Source organism: Nothoprocta perdicaria, unplaced genomic scaffold (assembly GCF_003342845.1).
Source record: "Nothoprocta perdicaria isolate Ctin4 unplaced genomic scaffold, notPer1 scaffold_22, whole genome shotgun sequence".
NCBI classification, from domain to species: Eukaryota; Metazoa; Chordata; class Aves; order Tinamiformes; family Tinamidae; genus Nothoprocta; species Nothoprocta perdicaria.
The window spans coordinates 6,039,689-6,060,373 of record NW_020455415.1 but is presented as its reverse complement, the minus strand read 5'-3'; the positions used below and the strand labels follow the sequence as shown (position 1 = coordinate 6,060,373).

General features: G+C 51.2%; 1 protein-coding gene across 1 annotated transcript in view; it reads right to left on the bottom strand.

Annotated features, from left to right (window-relative positions):
* Window positions 1-565: 565 nt before the first annotated feature.
* Window positions 566-20,685, bottom strand: part of SLC16A2 (solute carrier family 16 member 2) — a 40,455-nt gene continuing 20,335 nt past the window's right edge. Inside the window, exons 2-6 of the mRNA XM_026039054.1 lie at window positions 11,369-11,513; window positions 5,650-6,112; window positions 4,859-5,002; window positions 3,081-3,309; window positions 566-1,836 (exon numbers count right to left, since the gene is read on the bottom strand). Coding sequence (XP_025894839.1) covers window positions 1,616-1,836; window positions 3,081-3,309; window positions 4,859-5,002; window positions 5,650-6,112; window positions 11,369-11,513 — 1,202 coding nt within the window. The 3' untranslated portion in view covers window positions 566-1,615. The remainder of the gene's footprint in view (window positions 1,837-3,080; window positions 3,310-4,858; window positions 5,003-5,649; window positions 6,113-11,368; window positions 11,514-20,685) is intronic.

Genomic DNA, 20,685 nt, shown 5'->3' with positions numbered 1-20,685 from the left:
GCCATGCCAGGGACTAATCCACCATATACACCACGATAAGAAATGTACACAAAGCTTCGCTCCTCAGCAAAACCAGCACTCATCTGGGACTCACACATGCCGAACCCTCCAGCTTTTAATTATGGTGGCAATCAGGACATGGGCCTTCCCACAGCTCCTACCCGGGGAAATTTTAGGACCTTTAAGTCAAGAATTTGTGGCAGTAGAGGCACAGCCTTCCAAACGCACACGGGCCCGGGAGCTCGGGGCGAAGCGCGCTGCGATGGCCCTGTTTCACAGCCACCACGTGCTCCGTCCGGGCGCCTTCGGAGCCACGCGTGCTCCCTCAAGCAGCAGGGGTTAAACACGGGGCCTCGGTCTGCAGCGGCAGGCACGCAACGAAAGGAGAACAAAACGGAAAGGAAAAAAAAAAAAAAAAAAGGCAACTGTGCGGTTTTAACAGCCTGGAGCTAAGGATTGGGAGCAGTGATGGCAGCCAAGCGCGGCCGCACGAGCTGCTGGGACACGTCCTGCTCTCGGCACGGTGCCTCTGCCTGCAGCTGCACTGATCTCCCCCGGAGGATGGCCTTAGAGTCACAGAGATGATTCGAAGCCCTTCATGGATTTCAGATGGAATAAACCAGCCCCAATTAACCACGGGAGCTACAATATAAAACATTTCCTCCTGGGGCTGTGTTGGTGGCTGAAATGTAGTGGATGGTGCCATAAAGGAGCAGCCTCTGGAGTCCCAGGGAGACGTTGCCAAGAAGAGGCTGAACACGGCACAGCACGATGCACCCGTGCTCTGCAACGCAGACACAAAGGGCATGAGGGGCATGYGGGATCCTATGTACAATCCGCGGGCAGCGGGATTTGGGGAACAAAGTTCTGCTTGGCACCATGAACCCCCTCAGCTGCCCGCATCCCTCTGCAGCTCCCAGCTTGCAACGAGCGGGATCCACGTCGGGAAGAGCAGGACAAGGCGGGCGCTCCGGCGCTGCTGAGTGCCCGCTCGTCCTTAAGAGCGTGCTGACAGCTGCAGTGCTTCGCGGTGCGTGCCGGCACGCGTGGGAGGGCAGCGGAAAAGCCGGGGAGACAAAGATTACAGTGTGACCTGCTGAGRTTTTATTCGCTTTTGTGCCGGGCTGGAGCGGCGTTTGCTCCTTGGAAGCGGCCGCCTCCGGCAGCCCCTCTGGAGCTGCGCTGGGAATGGACGGGCTTGCTCAGCTGGGACATGGAGGGCGCGAGCCAGACACCCGGGAGGTTCAACRTGCCCTGCCTGTGGCCGGCTATAAAACAGTGTTATCAGCTGTAAACCTCTGTCGTGACACATAGAAAACTGGGAGAAGGAYGAGGCGCTCGATCAACGTTGAATCTTGGTAAGAGTTCTCCGTAGAAAAACAGTTAGAGGAAAAAAAATGAGGCTTTGAAATCAAAACTGCCCCGAAAAAAAGCTTTTCTACTAGTTAAGAGCATTTAACTAGAAGATTTTTTTTCCTTTACAAACATAGTGCATCTGCAATCATTGAGAATTACAGTCCGTTTAGAAAAGGGCCTGTGCTTAGGCTGTCGAGAAGATGCTGGTGGCAATAGTGTATCTAGGTGTGCGTGTGTCAGAGTGGAGGCCCGGGCGTGCTTAGATGTGCGCCTCGGAGGCCGGGCAGCCCGGGAGCAGCTCTCCGTTCATGACCGTCTCTGAAACCAGCATCTTGTCTTTGCCCGAATCCAGGCGCTGCTTCTTGAGCATCCTCTGATGAACCAGGGGCACGACGGCTAGCACCAAGCCTCCGATGATGGGGGGAACTCCAGCAAAGTAGAAGGCAATGTGGTAATTCCCAAAATGGTCTTTGAGGTATCCTGAAAGAGAAGATCAACGTGAAAGAGAAGAGCAACAAGGGCAGTCTAACCACTAGCTTGTCTCCTGCCTCAAGGGAGGACCTCAGCTCTCCAGCTCTGCTAACCAGGCTTGAGGAGACTTGGTTTTTAAACTATTTCTATTCCAGACTGCTCCTTGGGCTCCTCAGTCTAACAGACACGTGCAGACCCCGTGTTGTGGCCAAAACAGAGCAAAATCAGACGTATTTTGAACAACCCTGCAAGCAGGTTGTGATAGTGCCAGGCAATTGAACATTTTGGGTGGCACTTCTGAGAGCTTTGACAAGCACCAGGTGCTAAGGAGAAGAGGATACGAGCTGCTCCTGAGCCCATGGACACTTTGTCCATTTTGGGGCGTAATAGGAAAGACACATGCTACTTATTAGAGGCTATAAGAGAGCCCCTGAAAACCAAAACAGTCCGCGCTGGCGAGTTCAGCAAGTTCTCACACAGCCCGGCGTCTGCGGGGAGTCACACATTACTGCTCCTGCCCTGGAAAATCTCTGTGAGCGTCTCAAGCTTGCTTGGGAACGGAGCCTATGCACCGGCCCCCTGCCTCGGCTCCCGCGCTGGAGGATCCAACACGGAATGTTCTGCAGCAGCGGAATAACGGAGCCGCCGCCGCAGCCACCGAGCTCCTCACGTTGGCACCGAGCCCCACACCGGCTGCCAGAAGCAGGAAGATCAAACGTGCTCAAACATTTTTAGCTTCACTCTCTCCGATGCAGATGTTCTGCTGTTCGAGGGCCAGTTTCTGCAAAGGGCTGGCTTCTAAGGGCGTTCGGGTTATTGGTGCGCTCCAGCAGGAGCACGAGCCTTCACATGACTCAGGTGTCTCCACCTCTAATTCAATAATCCAGGGCCTGAATTTATCAGCTAACGGGCTGTCCCCAGGCCTCGCATTATACAGGAGTTCCAAAAAACACGAATCTTTTTGCATGTTACTGCAAGTAATACTTCTATCTATTCAGTATGTTTTTTTTGTCTGTACAGTCCACACTGCATTTGCTCCTCTGCTCAAGAAATTCCTTGCATGCCATTCCATACCATCTTGGGAATGAATCATTGCCTCCTGATTTTTAGCTTATCTTTCTGGGAAATGAGCTCCTGTGCTCATACTGCTTCTGGGCCTCTCTCGCTGCTCCCTCGCCAAAATATGTGCCCAGGCAAAAGCATCTGCTAGCGTCTGCTCCCTCCCCACAGCTGGGTCCAAAGGCTCTACCCACCTGCTATTGGCGGACCAGCAGTCATGGGCACGGCCATGAGGCCCATGAGGTACCCTATGGCCTGGGACGCCTGCATGGGCCCCACCAGCTCGAAGGCTATGGGGGCCATGATGGTGGTGAAGAACCCATCGCAGAGGCCAAGGAAGAGGCAGATAACGATGACGCCCTCGAAGCCTCGGCACTGGGGGATCATCATGCACATGAGGCCCAACAGCATAAAGGACGCAACCTGGAGAGACAAAAGCAGAAATGGTCTTTAGGTGGTCTGCAGAGGAGGAGGAGCTCAGGGTTTCCAAAGGCTGCAGGACTATTGAGGAGGACTAAGAGGAAGCTGTTCTGCACTTTCCTTGTAGTGACTTGAGGGTGTTTCATCTTAAAAGGAGAAGGTGAGGTTCTTGGGCAGGTAGCACAAATACTTCAGGAGAAACAAGTCCTCAACCGTGTAGCTGCAGGTCCTCAGCTGATGCTCAGGCCCCTACCAGGCATCATGGAGAGACGTGTGGCTGCTCTGGGCATTGCTGTGACTTGGGTGGCTCATTTGCTGTCTGGTTCTTTCTCCTGCTCCCCTTCCAGCCATGCCTTCCTGGCCCTCCCTGCCACTCTCCTTCATGCCCTTCACTTTTGTCCTGTTGTGAAAAGTTCCTAAGCTGAAGTTTGAAAGTTCCTAAGGACTGAAGACCTTAAGCACAGTGAAGAGCACTATTTAATCCCAACATTTGATCAGTAGGAGGTGGATTTTTTATAGTGCTTAAATTAGAACAGATTTTTATTCAAAACATCCGGTCACTAAACTAAGCTCAAGCATCTTGAACAGGAGCTGCAAAGCCAAAGCTGCTTGTTTACACAGGTGATGCTCCAAGATCCAGGAACAGAAGATCCATCAAGAACACACCTCGAACAACTGAGAAGTTTGTGGGAACAAAGATGAGATCATTCAAGGACATCTTAGCCTTTGAGCACAACCCTGGAGTTGGGAACATCTCACAGCACAGAGGCCTGCGTCCCAGAGATGACATCTGAAGGAGGACATTACTACCCATTGCCCCTGGTCATCTTTTCACCCCTTTGGATCTCTGCCAGGACCACAGGACTTTGCTTTATGCATCCTGCTTCTTGGAATTGCAAATTCCAAACCCAAAGAAACTCTTTGATTTCAATTAACAGCAGGACTAGCATTTCTTCATCTGAACTAGAGAAAGGCTTTAATGCTGCTGAGTTTCTCTTTCCTGATCAAGGGCTTCTAAGGTCTCTTCTTCCCCAGGGAAAGAGCCAGGCAGTTACAAGAGCAGCTTTAGCAGTTCAAGACCAAAACCATGCTTTAAATGATGGCAATACTGAACAGATCAACAACATGACCGTGTTCTCTAAGCCCAGCAACACTGCCATCAACCCTCTGCTCTTGTCTCAGAGAAGTCCTTTAAGAAGGACCTGTTAAGAAGCCTTAAGAAAGATTATCTTGTGGATTATCTGCTAGATTTCAGCAGCCTGTTTATCAAAACCAAAAGAAGGTGACAGGGTGTCTAGCAGTTAAGGAAAGAGTCAGGACTGGAGGCCGCTATTGCTRAATTGATATTGTCACCTCCGACTTGAGGTCAAGCGTGTAACTTTCTGTTCCTCTSTGTGTCCTCCTGTAAGACATGTTGTTCCCCCACGGGATATGAGGGTGTTAGCTAGTGGTAGGAAAAGATCTGTCATCAGCAGTTCCTAAGATGAGTACCCCAAATAGCTGATCTACAGTACTTAGCATGGAGCTACATGAAGGATCAAGAAGAACTTACTTGCAAATAAATCTTTTTTAGTCCAGGAATGCAGTCACCAATCCGGCCTGAAACCAAGCGACCAAGCCCTGAAGTGGCTCCAAGGCAAACCAAGAGAATCCAGTCATTTTTGTTTTCCTTAAATTCCTTCTCCACATATTTTATCTAGGATGAAGGAAAAGAAATAAGGCCGTTAATCCTCCCTATGCTACTTCATCTCGTACACCACAAATGGATGAGCTGGAATGACCTTAAGCAAAGATTGTTTTGGAAGGAGCACACACTTGTAAATGCTGAGCACGTGTGTGGACTTCTGTCAGAGGACTCACTGCTCTTCAGGATGGCTACGATGCTCATGCTCCCACCAAGCTGACATGAGCTCACCTCATCCACACATTGCAATCCCAAAGACCAACAACTCTTTGTCTCTTCTCTCTCATTACTGATCCTTCCCTGGCAGTTGAGTGTGACAGAAATGCCGCCACCTTGTCCATGGAGTCATATGAGTCCAGCAGTGGAGAGCAATTGCTCAACAGCCACTTGATGCAGAGGTGGTTTGAAGGTAGCAATCAGCGTGGTGCTTTGCATGAACATTCAAAAGCCATCTCCCCCATCACTATTCCTGTTTACAAGAATGCCTAGAGCATTGTCTTAATTTCAAGGCTTTTGGCTGCTCTGTCCCCACCGGTTCTTTCCTCCTGTCCTCCTGCAGCTTCCTACCTGCTCATCACGCTCTCTTTTCTGCTCACAAGTAGCCCTGTCACTCGGGGCACAGGCACCCCCCTCCCTCCCAGCCCTGACGGTGCTCTTACCAGGTGCAGGTAGGGTACAAGGTATCCCAGCACAGCAGTAGCAATCCCAAAGGCCCAAATCCGATAGGTCTTTCTCCGGAAAACCCTCAGGTTGAAATACTTGCGCATCTGAGACCAGCACTGCTGCTGCACGCTCCGGCTGACCACCTTATCTGGCCCATCGTGCTGAGAGTCACAAGAAGGTGGCAAGATGGGCCGATAGGTCAGGGACAAGAATATCTGGATGAACATAAAGGCACTGAGTACTTGGAAAGTGTGCGCCAGCCCAATGGCCTTCCCAATTGTCTTCAAGAAGAAGGGGAGGGAGACGGAGAAGAGGCAGCTGCCACCGGCCACGATGCCGTTGGCCAAGCCGAGGCGGCGTTTGAAGTAATGACCCAGGATAACCAACGAGGGCTGGAAGGCGAAGGAGCTGCCGCAGCCGAAGAGGATCCCGTACGTGAAATAACGGACTTCGAGGGACCTAGCAGAGAAAACAGAGGCACGGAGCTGTGTTACACGGGGGGCAAACASACTTTCGCATGCAGTCCCGCCGAGCCGCGCGTCAGGCCCGAGGGCTCGCATGCCATGAGCACTGCACAGACAGCCCGGTCTTGAGGAGCTTATTCCCCAGACAAAGCAAGGATTATCCTCATTTCACAGCTGGCATGTTAAATCTCAGAGAAAATGGAGTCTAGCCGGGAGAGCTTTCTGCAGTGCGGCGTGCAGAAGGCGGCAGCCAGCTATGCTCCTTGGGAACGTTACCCAACTCGAGCAGTTTTTAAATCACAGTAAAAAAAAGCTTAACAACTAAGGCAGGAAGGGTGTATTATTTTTAGCTAGAAATCCATTTTTTTTCCACTGAAACAACTAATTGGAAACACTCTACAGCCAGTGTTTAAATGCAGAAGGCATCAACCTCCCTGATTATTAGGCACTTAGGACGAGAATATAGCGTTTCCGTCCAAATTCCAGACTGGTTAATTATGTTCTTCATCTCAGAGCAACTTCAGCAGTTTCCTTTAGATGTTTAATAGGTTTCATTTTTACCTTACAGAAGTGACCGCATTTGAGGTGGGAGTGAAATGGCTGCTCTGCAGAGCATGTGTTAAAGCACTTGAGCCCCTTTGGAAGGAGCCATTTCTCTGCTGTTGACCAGCTTTTCCCAGCAGCAGCAGCTAAGAAAGGAGCCTAAAGTTAGAWAGTGCAAATAACCTCTTGAGTTCCAGCAGGTTTCTCTGCAGAAGAAGGATTTTTGCCTGCCTTTGCACAACACATTCAGCTGCAAGCTTTGCCACCAAAACGCTGTGTGGGAGGAGAGCACGATGGAAACACCTAGGCTATYAACTGACCTGAAGATGCTGCTAATTCCAGAACTCAGAGTTGCTTGCATGAAAGACTAAACACCTTCCCCAGAGCAAGAGAGAAGCTGAGAAAATGCTTATGAGAGCATCATTTATTCCATTACGAGCTCGTCTCTTTAGCCAGCTGAGCAGCAAGCCGAACGTGATCATCGTACGAAACTGCTCGAGGAGGAAGGGCTGCCACAAAAGGCAATTCCTAGCTAGTCCAGGACTCAGCTCCATCAGAAAAACGCTCTGCTAGAAGTGAGGAGTGGGATTGCACAGGCTGCTCACACAGCAGTCCCTGGCAGAGCCCCGAAGGGGACAGGGACATCACGGGCGCCAGGCACTGACCCACTTACTGGGGGCTGTGGACACTGCAGGGATCCTGACCACCCACGCACCAGTCCCGGTGATCCCAGTTAAATCACACCAGCTTTCAGGACTGAGGCTAATCTTACATTTTGGATAAGGAGAGGCAAATGCCACAGGTCCCATCTGCCCCACGCTGGCATTAAGACCTTCCTGCAAGATGCCACAAAAGTGGGGGCTTGGTTCAGTCCTTTATCTTAGCCGGGGTTTTCGATCCCGTTGGTTGGGAATGAGCCAGCTGCTCGCTGTGACCTGATGGGAAGCGTGGCGGCGTCTCCGGGGGATAATGAGGCCGCCGTCCAACGGCTGCCTCTTGCTCCCAGCTCGCCTGAAGCAGCTCCTGCTCAACCCCACCGACCGAGCCTCTGGGGTCTTTCCCACGGCGGGACATCYTTAGCATGGCACCAAGACGGGAAGGGCAGCTCAAGAACCCCGAGGGGGAATGGTGAAGTTCAGCCACGTGCCAAAGTCTCATACGCGGTAAGGAAAGGCCGAGTGTGTGGTGAGGAGCAAGGGTGAAGGAGGTGCAGGAAGCAAGAGCCAGCTGGCCTGGCGAGAAATCCTGTGCGTTATTAACACGGAGAGATGAAAGGAGGCCGGAGCAGTAACTGCTGCAGAGCACGAGAGCTGAGGAGAGGTCCCTGCTGCTGTAGGGCCATGTAGGAAACTTGGTGTGGTGGGAAGCAAAGTGGGAGGTGAGATGTCTGGGGGGCTCTGTGACCCCCCTACAGCCAGATCTGTGGTGGGAGCTCGTGTTTCACTATCTCTGGGGCTACTCTGTCCTGGCAGAGGCGAGAAGAGCTCACCAGCTGCTCCAGGAGCCCCTCAACGGCTCAGAGGACACAGCTGATACACGGTGACATCCCAGGGAAGAAGGAGAAATAGGGCTAGGGAAGATGAAACAGAAGAAGAGCTAATTATTCCCCACCACAAAACTCATAAAAGCCCTCAGAGAGGCCAGGGGAGGGTTTGGGGTGTCTGGGAGACGTCATGGACAAGTCTACCAAACTAGCCAACATTTCCACTTCTGACCTTCTCCRCCTTCACACTACAACGTCCCACTCCAAACTGGCAGGAAAGGGGAGCGTGAACCCAGCGGACACTCACTCGSCCAGCAGCAGCCCTGGCTGGTTAGCAGTGCACCAACGCGCGCTGAAAGGCGCCTAGCAAAGGCTGGAAAGGAAGGATAAGCCACTTTGCTCCTCTTGCTGCCAAGCTGCGTGCCAGCTTCCCAGCTGCAACAAATCCAGAAATCCCCAGCTTCTCCTGCTGGTCTCTGTTTTCCGGCATGGCTTGTTTATTTAGTGTTTTCCATATGGAACGCCCAGCATTTTGGGAGTAGGAGGCTCACGCTGCCACAGAAATAGGCTGCCGAGACCAAGTGTCCCCTGAGCGAGCTTGGCCAGGCAAGGAGCAAGTAGTGCCAGGAGGGGTGACAAGAGCCACCTCAAGCTTGGACCGATGAAGGATTGGGGTTAGGGTCAATGTGCTGCATGATCTTTAGGACTTCTTCAACGGAGTTAGCCTTGGCTTTTTGATGCCTCCAGGTTCCATGCATTTGGGCCAACCTGTGGCTTGCTGCAGTGCCTCCTCTGCATACATGATCTCCATCTGAGGCTCTGTAGAGTCTGCAACAACAAGCTAAAAAGGCCTCCTGGTTGCTGTGGGCAAGTGGGAGTCGCTAGCTCTAAATCTGGGGCCTGGGCTCCTTGATGCAGACAGAGCAGCCCCGCTGCTTGTCCTCCGATCCTGCTCAGCTTTGGCCAAGGCAGCTCAGTGGAAAATCCTCCCTTCCCTTCCTGCAATACAGCTGCAAAGGGGTTTCATTCCTCCCTTAAAAGGCAGCCAAAGGAGTTTCAGCTAGGAGTAAGAGAGCAGGAAATACGGATTTCAGCTCTGACGTTCTCCTGGAAATTATATTTTTCTCTGCGTGCCTTTTTTTTTTTTTTTTTTTGTAAGCCCAACACAACAATCCACTGGCAGCGCTGTGGTCTCTAGAGTGCTTCTCCTTCGCACGAACACTTTACAATAGGGGGAAAAAAGAGTCAAAGTTTTGTTGATTAGAGGGAAAGAAAGATTAGTGGGGAATTGCTCCGAGCGTTTGATCCTGCTTGCTATCAAGGGTTCAGGGGCACTTTCCCACAGGATTGAGCAGACTTTCTCCAATTACTGTTATCTTTCTGAATACAAAGGGCCATCATTTGTGGAGTTAGAGAGAAGGTTGCTTTCTTCCAGGCAGCTGTTCATGCTGTTGAAGGAGAGGGTTGGAGTTTCCCAACATGCCCAAACTAGGGCAAAGTCACATGAGCTTTCTGCTGAAATGGCTCCTCCATCTCTGTCCTTGGTCAGTGAGGGACTTTGCTGGGACACGGGTGTCCCCTGCCCCTGGGACTGGGGAGCAAGGGGGTATTTATAATTATTATGAGGCTTGGTGACACTGCTGTGTTCATTCAGGGTTGCTAAAGCTCTTCCTGCGTCACGCTCCTCCRTGCCAGGAGCTCCTCGGCGGGGAGCAGCCAGGAGCCACATCACATAGCAGAGCCTCCAGAGCAGCCTCCACCCTCGCACCGTARCAGCGGGGCCTCCCGCAGCCCCATGGAGACAGCTCTTGGCACGCTCTGGCCCGCCGGACCCTCCTGCTGCTCTGGGAACAGYGCACACACGCACATCTCTGCAGGAACCCAAGGGCTGGGACAAGCTCGAGGGTTTCATCAAGCGCCAGTCTTCAGGGTAAAAGTCCCCCTTGCGCTGAGCTGGTTCTCATTAGAAGCCTGCAATGGAGGCCGACCATCATGCGGCCGAGCAGCTGATGGCCCATGCTTTCWGCACGACATAAAACTCCCCAGAGACATCTCCTCTCCCAGCATGAAGYGTTTGAAGGCCTCCTCAACCATGGCCGGAGGCCGGCCTCGCCGGCGCCAGCAGCCAGCCTGGCACGGAGGCGGCTCCGGGCACGGCACAGCCGGGTCGTCCTTTCTGGAACAAGTGTGCGTGTTTGCTTGAAAAAAAAAAAAAACCTCTGGGAGCATTTTAATTAAAACAATATTGATTTCAACTGAAATCCAGCTACTAGCAATGTTTCTATTTAGGCAAGCTTGGGCAAATGATATTTTGGAGGATGTCTCCACAGTGCCCAAGTATGGAGCTCTTGAGCCTACATCTAAGGAGAGCCACATAGGATGAGGACACCAGGGTCACCTCTTTTGCTTCCCTACCGACGCAAATGTGCTGGGCTGGAAAAACTGAAAAACTACCAATCACACCAAATCAGGTAGACCTACCATCAAAATGTGCCTTGGTGACAGGTTGCCAATGGAAACGTAGGGGGACGGGACTAGCCATGGAAAATACGGAGCAGCAGTCATTCTGCGTTGTGTCAGGAACAGCTGGCTTTGAAGCCAGGCCCAGCCTGGGAACAGCAGAGASTACTCCAACCCCCGTCTACGCTCCTGATTTCCAAGCTCCTGCATRCAGAAACTTTTGGCCTTCCTTCAGCACATTGCACCTGAGTGAGCACCATTAACTCTGGCCAGGTGTAACCAGTCAAATATCACCTCAAATTGTATTTTACTTTCAGTACCAAAGTTAAAGTTGTTYGCAAAAGATAACAATTTTTCCACAAGTGTCTCTTTGCAGTAGCCAGCGAGTGGCATGGCAACTTCTTGMTCCCTGTCTTCAAGATCAAATGATGGAGGTGGAAACTTAAGAGCACATGAGCAGAAGAACTCCCCAAAACCAAAACTGCATAAAGCCAAGTTCCTCATTCAGGTAAAATGAATCCCCTTGTTATTCAAGGACAAAAGAGCAGCTCAAGACTCAATTTGGACTGAGACATGCTGTGTGCATGAGGGCTGTACATGCGCTGCAGTGATGCCAGGAGACCTCTCAGCTAGATTGAAAACACCTGATCTGCACCAAAAGGCAGCAACAATGTGTTTTTCAGCAGGAGATTTGGGGAGAACAAGCAAAAAGAGCCACTTGCCAAGGGCAGTGTGACCTCCCAGCCCGGCAACTGGCAGCCTTACTTGGTGAACGAACTGCAGAGGAGTCCGATGAAAGCAATGGCAGCTCCCATGGCTGCTGTTGTCCTGCAGCCGATCCGGTCTGTGAAGATGCTCACGATGGGAGAGCAGAAAAAGATCATCCCCATGGCCAAGGCACCAACCCATGCTGGGAAGAGGGAGAGAGAGAGAGAGAGAGAAGAAACACGAAGGTCAGGATTGTTTAATGAACATGTGCTGACTAGAGAAAAAACAGAGCACAGAGCAAATCAGGGACAGATTCCAGCTGTGGAAGTGGTCTCAGCAGAAAGGCAGACCCGTTATACACTTAATTAACAAAAGAATTCATAAATAAGCCCGTTAATGCTTTGTTCCTTGCTGGTGGCAGCGAGCACTACMCCCAATCATAGTGAGGCTTAGTGCCTTTTTGCTTTTATTCCCCTCTGTGGGGTCCCTATGTGTCCTAGGAAAGGACCTTGGCCTGCAGCACCTTGTTCTGGTTGCCCTTGCAGCCTGTATAACGACATCTCCAGTGATGCTCTTCCTAAAMATGAGCTGGCCAAGAGCACTCATGGATTCAGAGCACTTGTGCCCACCTTTTGTCTACGAAGAGCTCAACAGCGTGAGTTATGACGCTGTGTTTTTAGGCACCACAATTATCCACCATTGTTCTCCACCCCCTGGAAAGCCACAGTTTCTTACCCTTCCCCATTTGCCACGAGGCTTTTTCTTACAATGCTGAGTGTGATTTTATTCATTGCCTTGCTCTTCCCTAAGCCACCGGTAACAGGACGTACCCAGAGCTGAACTAACAAGCCTTATTAATTAAATGGCAATGCTATAAACAACACATACTAGCAAGCAGCTCACGATATTCAAGYGATGGGACCTGGACGTCATCAAGAAATGAAAACCAGAGAAATGGCAACACTTAAAAGGACAAGGTCCAAGCCCTAACAAGAGCGATTGGCATGGTTCAGAAGTTAAAAAAAGGAAAGCCACCACAGTCGTGGGAAGGGACAGCTCTCCCTGATTAATGTCTCACCACTACTATGATGTTCTTTAAACTGCATTCAGAAAGCTCACGGAGGCCCACAAAGCTACATCAGGTTAAATTACATCCCCGGCTCTGCTGGGTGATATCCAGGCAGGAGCATGACCTCATGTCTCCTTTCTATCTGCTTCTGGAGAAAGCTACTGTCTGTCTCTCTGTCTTTTTAAAGAAACTTTAATTGCTGTAAGATCAATTCAGCACTCACTTTGCTCCCTGCCCTCCACCTTCTTCTTTTCACGGTTTCTTTAGCTTGTTTCTACAGGAAAGGCACACTTTCAAGAAAAGCAGTGCAGTAAACACAAATGTGCCTGCAAGCTCCAAGGAGAAGCAAACTAGAAATGCAGAGCAGGAGGTGCTAGGCCTTGACCAAGCAAGGCTTCCTCTTTGGAGTTTAGGGCTCAGAGAATTGCAGGAGGGAGGGAGGGAGGGAGGGATGGATGGATGGATGGATGAGAAAGGAAGAGCCAACACTCTGAAACAGACTGATGGCCATCAAGCCATAGCAGGAGGAGATCTGCAGAACACTGAATGGTGAGATTGTGAGGGCTGGGGAGCATCTCCATGTCCAACAAGCACGTGATCCTGCACTCTTAAGCTGCTGGGGCACAGATGGCCTTTTCACATGAGAAGGAGGATGAAGGTCCAGTTGCATCAATGCTGGAGGCTCCATTTCACAGACAACAAAACTGCAAAGCAAAGATGGGGGAGACTGCTTGGATCTGCTTGGTTCTCTTGCAAATAGGAACAACTGCTGTCTCCTCACACAATCCCACGCTAAATCCTCAGTCGCTGCCACACGACAGTCCTCAGCTCTGACAGCGCGCCGTGATCAGGACTGCTCCTCACCCTCCCTCAGAGTCTCAGCTGCCGCCTGCACGTGGGCTGCTCTCCCTGCACACACAGCAGCTCCCAACTTCCCAGGCACCACGAGGAAGGAGYGACTCTGTGATGCAGGAAAAAGCTCCCTGTTCCCACATGGATGAGCCATAAACGGGCAGGCAGAGCAGCCCAGTAGACCCAGGCTCTCCAGGGAAGTGTCACCAGACAAAGATCTCCCTGACCCTGGRCTCATTCCACCCTCATGCCCCCACGTATCTCGATGGCACTATGTTTTAGCCGCTGCAAGACGTGGTTCTGCAGTCTTAAGCGTTTCCCCAGAGGTGACCTGTGGGGATCGTCCCCCTGRCCCAGGCAGTGTGACCAGCAGCATGGAGCAGGGACCAACGTGGGCACCTCGAGCCAGCAGCGCCCGCGGCYGGCAGTCAGACCCTCCAGCCGTCCGCCCTGCACGTGTCGCCACCCGCTGACAGATCTCTCTATAAATAAGAGTGCGGTGACCTTTGCGGCACGGCTCGTCTCCTGGGGACCCAGTGACCCCCTGCCCAGGCTGTGTCACCAGCTCGCTGGGAAACACGGGGGCCCAGCGGCCAAGCTGCACTGCTTGCACCCAGACCAAGAGCTCTGCAAGCCCATTGAGACCCRCTCCGTAACAGCCTCCAGCAGCCGTGGGGGTTTCAGAAAATAGCCAGGTCCCTATTAAAAGAAAATCCCTGTTGCAGAACAGCCTCTCCAGCCTCTGCCTTTCAAAAGGGACCACACAAAGAAGCCCTCTCCAGCCTGGGAAGAACTGACCCTTCCAAATTAATTATAAGTTCTCAAGAACCCAATTTACCCTGAAGTAGGGCTTAATAAATTCYGACCCAAGTGAAAAAAGAAAAGCGGAGGCCTAGCGGGAACCTTTTGGGACTCACTCGGATCCTGTCGCARCACAATATGAAATGAAAAAGAGAGAGGGAGAAGGAGCAGACCCCTCTCTAGCTAATTTTCTTGGTTATAAACACAGCGCGCAGTGTAATGAAAGTCCTTCTAATAGGATTAGATGGCAGCGCTCCAAGGCGCCGTCCAAAACAACTACAAAAGGGGGTGAGGGGTGGGAGAAATGCCAGAATGGGAAAGGCTCGTTAAATTGGATAATATACTTTCAGAAATGTTCCTTCGACTTCAGCCAAGGCAGTAAAATGCTTGATGGCCCCATCATGTTTGAAGTTTGTTATTTTTGGAAATTGCTTTAAGAAACAAGGAAATAAAAGCATAAAGCAGGTATTAAATTTAAAGGGCCAGATTCTGATCTTAATAACCCAGAGATTTGCATGCAAATGAGCAGTATCAATCCCTGGCCCAAAACRCACGCTCACCTGGGGGGGTATCAAAGCAAATCCGGTGTGAGCGGCGCGACGACGGGAAGCGGCTGCACATTGCAGGTTGCAGGGGCAGATAGCGCTCAACTAGACCCGGCAAACAACAAACAAGATTCCCATGGCAAATTGCTCTACCGTGCAGAAACAACTCACCACAAGCAATGCATAAAAATAGTTCTCGGTAATAACATCGAGTTAAAATTAGTAAGAATAACAGCCGCACTTCCAGAGCACGCTTTTGTCTCCGCATCCCAGCCAGCCCTCCCGGCAGCCTGGGAGGCTGGTGGAGATCCAGCGCTCGGAGGCGCGGAGCTGCGAGGAGCCTTCCTCCCCGGCTCCAGCATGAGGAAGCGGCCAAGGCCCARCCCAGGCTCCGTGTTTTTCAGGGATGCTTAGAGATTTGCACCGAAATAACCTCCCAGGAGTGGGTTTCACAACTGCCCTCGTATTTTCTCTGGCGGGAAGAAGGACGTGGGAGCAGGAGGGAACGGTGCCAGCACAGCGGAACTGCAGAGAGGAAGGCTCTTGTATCGCCCCAAGTTTTCTTTTTACCGCATATCAGAGAGAGGCCAGAAGACAGCAATGGTGAGAAATCACAGCGCAGAAGAAATCTGATTTCCTGCAGCACTTAGCACCAAGCCTGCCCCGACAGTCATGGAGCTGGAGCCTCCAAACCTGCGCTGAACAGTACAGGAGCTAAAGGAATGCATTTTTGGAAATGTGCTTAACATGGTATTCAGGTGTCTCTGAGCTTTCCTGCATTGCTGCTGATGCTGACGGCAGACATCCCCCTTCCTCAGTGGGGAATGCGCTGGGTTTAATCAGCCATCGTGTTCACATTAGGTTAACAGCTCCTCAGACGCTGGAGAAGCTGAGACTCAAATCAAAGCCCATGCAAAAGAAAAGGGGAATCTTGTTTCTGATTTCCCTGGGTTTTGGATGGGATCATTAATTCCTAGCCCTGCCACACCTCAGAAATGCTCCRTGTGATAACCGTGCCGATACCCTTCGGCACACAAGCGCAAGCCCCCACAAGACACATGCACCCTTATCAGCAGCGCAGYGCGATCCAGTCCCGCTGCAGCCTCCTCTCAAGGGAAACGTGCATTCGATCCAGCTCGGAGCTGGCTTGGGCTCCACTCCAGCACGCCGTAGGAGCTGGACGTGAACCAGGTTCAGACTCAGTGGAGCGTCAAGGTGCTGCGAGCCTAAGTGGAAGTTGGGGTGGAAGGGGCTCGTTGTGGAGGTGGCTCTCGGTGGGACGAGGCAGCCCGCCGGCCACCGAGGCCACGCTGCGGGCAGGGCCGAGCGGGGCTGCGGCGGGAGAACAACGTGGCCTTTGTGCGGCGGCGCCTCAGGCGGACGCCGGGCCCGGCGGCGCGGCCGGCAACGTCCCGCTCGGCACCCGGCCTGCGGCCGCCAGAACAGCTGAAGATGAGCACGGAGCTGCGCGGAACGAGGTCGTTGAATGTCTCCGGGCTGATCTCTGCTGGGAGCCCGGCCACAACGGCCCGCTCGTGCTCTGCCGCCAAGGCCTGCTCTCCGAGGGATGCCTGCTGCAAATACCCAGCCCTTCAGAAGTCACTTGTTAGCTAAAAATTCTCTCTTGCAGCACACCCCTTTAACGTGAGCCGAAGGAAGTGGCTGAGCATCTCCAAGGAGGGAGCAGATGGAGCAGGGAGATGGAGGCACCGAGGCCAAGTTGAGCTTTCATTTCCCTGGCCCCGCTCAGCTGAGGCTCGCAGGAGTCAACGTTCTCAGCCCATCTATCCTTGGAGTTGGCAGAGAAGAAGCTCCCGAAGGGCCGGGGCTGCCTTCGATAAGCCATCCGCAAACCAGGGAGGAAGCCAACGCAGGACAGCACGTGCTTCTGCATGGCCTGCAGCTGCACCGTGTTGTGTGTGCTCAATGCAAGCAGTGCTTCCTTCGTAGAGAAATCCCTTGCAAATCCTGCACCCTTCTTCACAGTTGCCTCATGACATCTAGGTGGGCTTCGGCCCAGCCCTCAAGGGAGGAGACTGGTATCAGATGTGCTTCAGCTGTGTTGCCCCAGTTGGTGGATGACACCAGTCCTTGGGGCTGGGTAGACATCCATCCATGGGACAGTGGGATGTAGGGGCTGGCATTATATGGTGACCCTAAAGGTCCTGTGAACACCAGGTTGGCGTTCCAACACACCAACGTAATGAGCGGCTGCACAATGCAATGAGTTCAYGGCACCAAGATGCTGGAGGTGATCAAAGAGCTTCAGGCCAGAGTGGACTCTGGCCAGACGCTTGACACGCTTTCTTTCCAACAAGGCCATCTCCAAAAGATGCCAAACTCCCTACCCTGCCATTAGCTGAGAATAGGTTTCTGGGAGTCATAGAGCAAAACAAACTGGGAACCAAAAACAGGAGTGAGGTAAGAAACAAAAGGGGAAAACGTAATCACTCCAAGASTCAGATCCAAATTCCCTCTGGTATTCAGCTCATTGTTAAAGCTTTCAGAAAAACATCATTAAAAAGCATACCGTGAGGTACACGCAGTCTAGTCTATTTGTTCCTTTAAAAATTAATCTCCTGGGAGACAAAAGGAAGGGACGTCGTTCCTAGTGATGCAGTTTTCCCACTGACCCAAATTCCTCTGTCTGGATGGAGCAAGGACCAGGAGATGACTTCAGATCCGGCCCTGGTCCGTGTAGGAAGTGTCTTCCCTCATTTCCCTCCGTTTCTCCCCCTTGGGCGGCTTTACTGGGAAGGGGTTGAATGCCAACAACTAATGCTGCAAGCACTGAGCTTTGCTCAGATGAGGAACTGGACAGCAAAAGATGAGGCACCAACATCTGTTCAGCCACATCTTACTTCCAAAACAGTAAGTAATTTTTCATCTTGTGCCAGGGTTGGAAATGCTTCTCTGGGTATAGGTAGGCATCTAGAGCCCTGCTGACTTACACACCGCATCACACATCTTCAAGAGTCTTCCAGCCTTACTTGGTCCCCATTCCCTGGTAGCCCAGGAGCCAAAACAGCCTTGCATGCTCTGGGAGGTAGCAGGTCATAAAAACTCTCCATACAGTCAAAATCTAGCAGATGTTTTATCTTACTCCCTTTACAAAATAATCATCTGCATCATTTTTTTGCTCACTCAAAGTAAAGCCTGAGTTTCCCCTAACAGCTCTAACCCACTTGACACCCAGCRTGAGTCAAGTCCACTCTGGAGAAGATCTGTCAAGATGTGAATAAAGGCAGACGCAAAGTCATGGCTTAAGGAGGTCGCCACGGCACGTGGAAGGAAGAGAAATGTGCGGCAGCTGAGTCCTGCCAAGCAGGCAGGCAGACGGGTTTCCTCCGAAGGACAAGCGGTGCTGCAGAAGACAGCTTGCAAGCACACCGACATAGTCCATCTGGCTCCACTGCATTAGAAGACATACAAACTCATTAAGCGTTTAGCAAGTCCCGCTTGGTAGCGTTTAGCTTCAAAGTGAAGAGCTTGTTTATAAAGCTTTGCTAACTTATTCCCCCTCCCTTCCAATGGGCTCAGTAGCAAAACAACCTGGCCACTGAAATAAAACAGATCGTTCAGACCCAAACCCTGCCTCATGTGCACTGCCCCAGCTCGGCACAAGCTGGGACATCTCCTGCTGTCAAGCTGACATGCAGCACACGTTCCGTTCACAAAGGACATTGCTTCATCTGGCAGTGCAGAGACAAGAATATTTATCGGGGTTAATGGATTACCATTCATCAACCAAGCCATATTTACAGACCACACAGGGTCCCTTACCCTGCTGCAGGTGCAGCTGAGCTGGAGTTGGATGACCCGCTGCAAAGCAACAAAGTCAATGCACTCTGCATGTCCCATCATACCATGCTGACCACAYGTGCCACCACGATTAGACCAAAGAGCCACGAGTCTTGAAGCTGATGCGACCCTGCTCCTCATGACCATCCACCTCATTTCTACGTCAAATTCAAATTTGCTGCAGCTCCACTAGACTCAGGGTTGCCAACAAGAGCATGTGCATCCAAACTGGACCAACTTGTTTCAGAAACCCCTAGCACCTTTAGCTATGCAGATGCACTTCTATCCATTGAGCGACATTTCACTCATCATGGAGTTTTACAATTCAAATCTATAACAAACTTCACTGTCTGTTTGTTTTGTTGAGAAAAAGTAACAAAACTGCAAGTCAGGACATGGCCAGGGGTGACCTAAGACCTCTTTTCAGTATCCCCTTCTTAGTGGTATTACAGGGGACATAGTAAAAATGTGGAAGGCACWGGCTTGGTCCCAAGACCAAGAATAACAAAGCTGAGTGCGGAATATAAAGCAGAGTGCAGAATATAAAGCATGTCCATCCAGTCTTTGCCATAGAAGACTTCTAAAAATTTGTGACTGTTTCCAGAGCCCAGGGCATTGGAACAGAAGAGGCTGGAACTGCACTGAGCCCCTCTGTCTCTGGCAAAATCACATCTTTCCTCATCTGAGCTCTCCCATCCGCCTCTTCCAAGGATGCAGGGAATATTAAAGTGCAGGGAATAGGAGAGAGATGACCCCAAGGTCCCCTCCAAGGCCTCGGCACTGCAGACAGGGATCATGCTGCCGCTGTAACTGGTTGCTGAGCAAACGGCAGTGACTAAAACCCGAGGCCTCCCTTCTGCTGCTCGCTGCTGGTGCGCGCTGCTCTGCCTCGCCTGCTGCACCGGCTGGGTCAACCTCCTTTAACCGCTAAGTGGAGGATCTCAGCTTATGTGAGAGAAAGACCCAACACTAGCAGCCCTGTGGCCATGTTAAGTAGAGACAGAGACAAATCCATGGTTTTGCTTGGCAAGAAGCAGGCACAAAGTGTTTGCATGAGGTTTGCACACTGAATATCTCCAAAATTCAGCCCAAGCCACATTTTGCATCGTTTTATACCAAAACCATAAAACTGAAGCCTAGTTAGGGCAAAATGGTGTTCAGGCCCATGTCTGAACTAAATTATGTCTTTCCCCTCACAGCAAGGCTCCAGGAGCATGTACCAAAAGACATGATGTAAATATGGGAGGAGTATTTGTCCTTTGACTCCTGCCTGGCCTTGAATAATCCAGAGCCAGTCCAGAAATGCAAATCCTTGTGAAATTTCTCCAAAAGCAATAAAGCAGCATGTGCTCTGCAGATGAAAGCCACCATGTGCCCAAGCTGGGTTTTTATTCTGAGCACTTCTCTCAGCAGGCCAGGAAGGTTTTCTTCTCTGTGTCTCCTGGTTTACAATTTTTGAGAGATGATTCACCTACCACATACTAAGGTTACCAAACAAACAGAACTTATGGTTGTAACAGCTTAAAGTCAACGCTGAACAGAAATTTCTACCACACGGCCACCAGAACATATGGGCTCACAGTCACCCACGGTTGCAAACATCCTTCCATGATCCAGACCTATCAGGTCTTTGGRTATGTTGCTGTTGCTGTCTCTCGTGATGTTTCTTCACCTATGCAGTGTCTCCATGCTCGAGCATGCAACAGATTCCTCTGTGCCAGATCTTCCCAAGGCCAGCCCCCAGTGACCACCCATTCAAGTGGGAGCTCCTCAGGTTTGATGGCTCTACAGATGTCAGTGTGAAAATACCTAGTGCCTAATGCAACCCCTGCCTAAATGAAACAGAAGACACTCCTTAGTATGGAAGAAAATAACAAGTTTTAGAGCCTCAGCATGGCCATATCACCTCTGCCATCTGCACTTGTGCTGTTCCCTCCAGCACGAGTTCCTGGGCATCAAAACGAGCTCAGTGGCCAGTGGAAAATGTCCAGAGGTTTCCCTTGCAAGTGCTATACCCATCATAAAGACAACAACGGACCCGGCTCTTCTTGTGGTCTTGTCAGGGGAAAGAGAAAATTGGCTAAAAGCAGGTTCTGCAAAGCCATTTACTGTGCTGTCAAACATCTCCCGCTACACCTCACCGAGCCCTGGCTGCTTCTCATCCAGCAATTTTATGAAAAACAGAAAAGTTCCACTTTAATTGGTGAAAATTCCCTCCTCCTACATGCGGAGCTCCAATCTGCAATTAGCCTTTCATGTCAAACAATGTTTATTCCTGATGGAGTTTATCTTGGCACAAACACTCG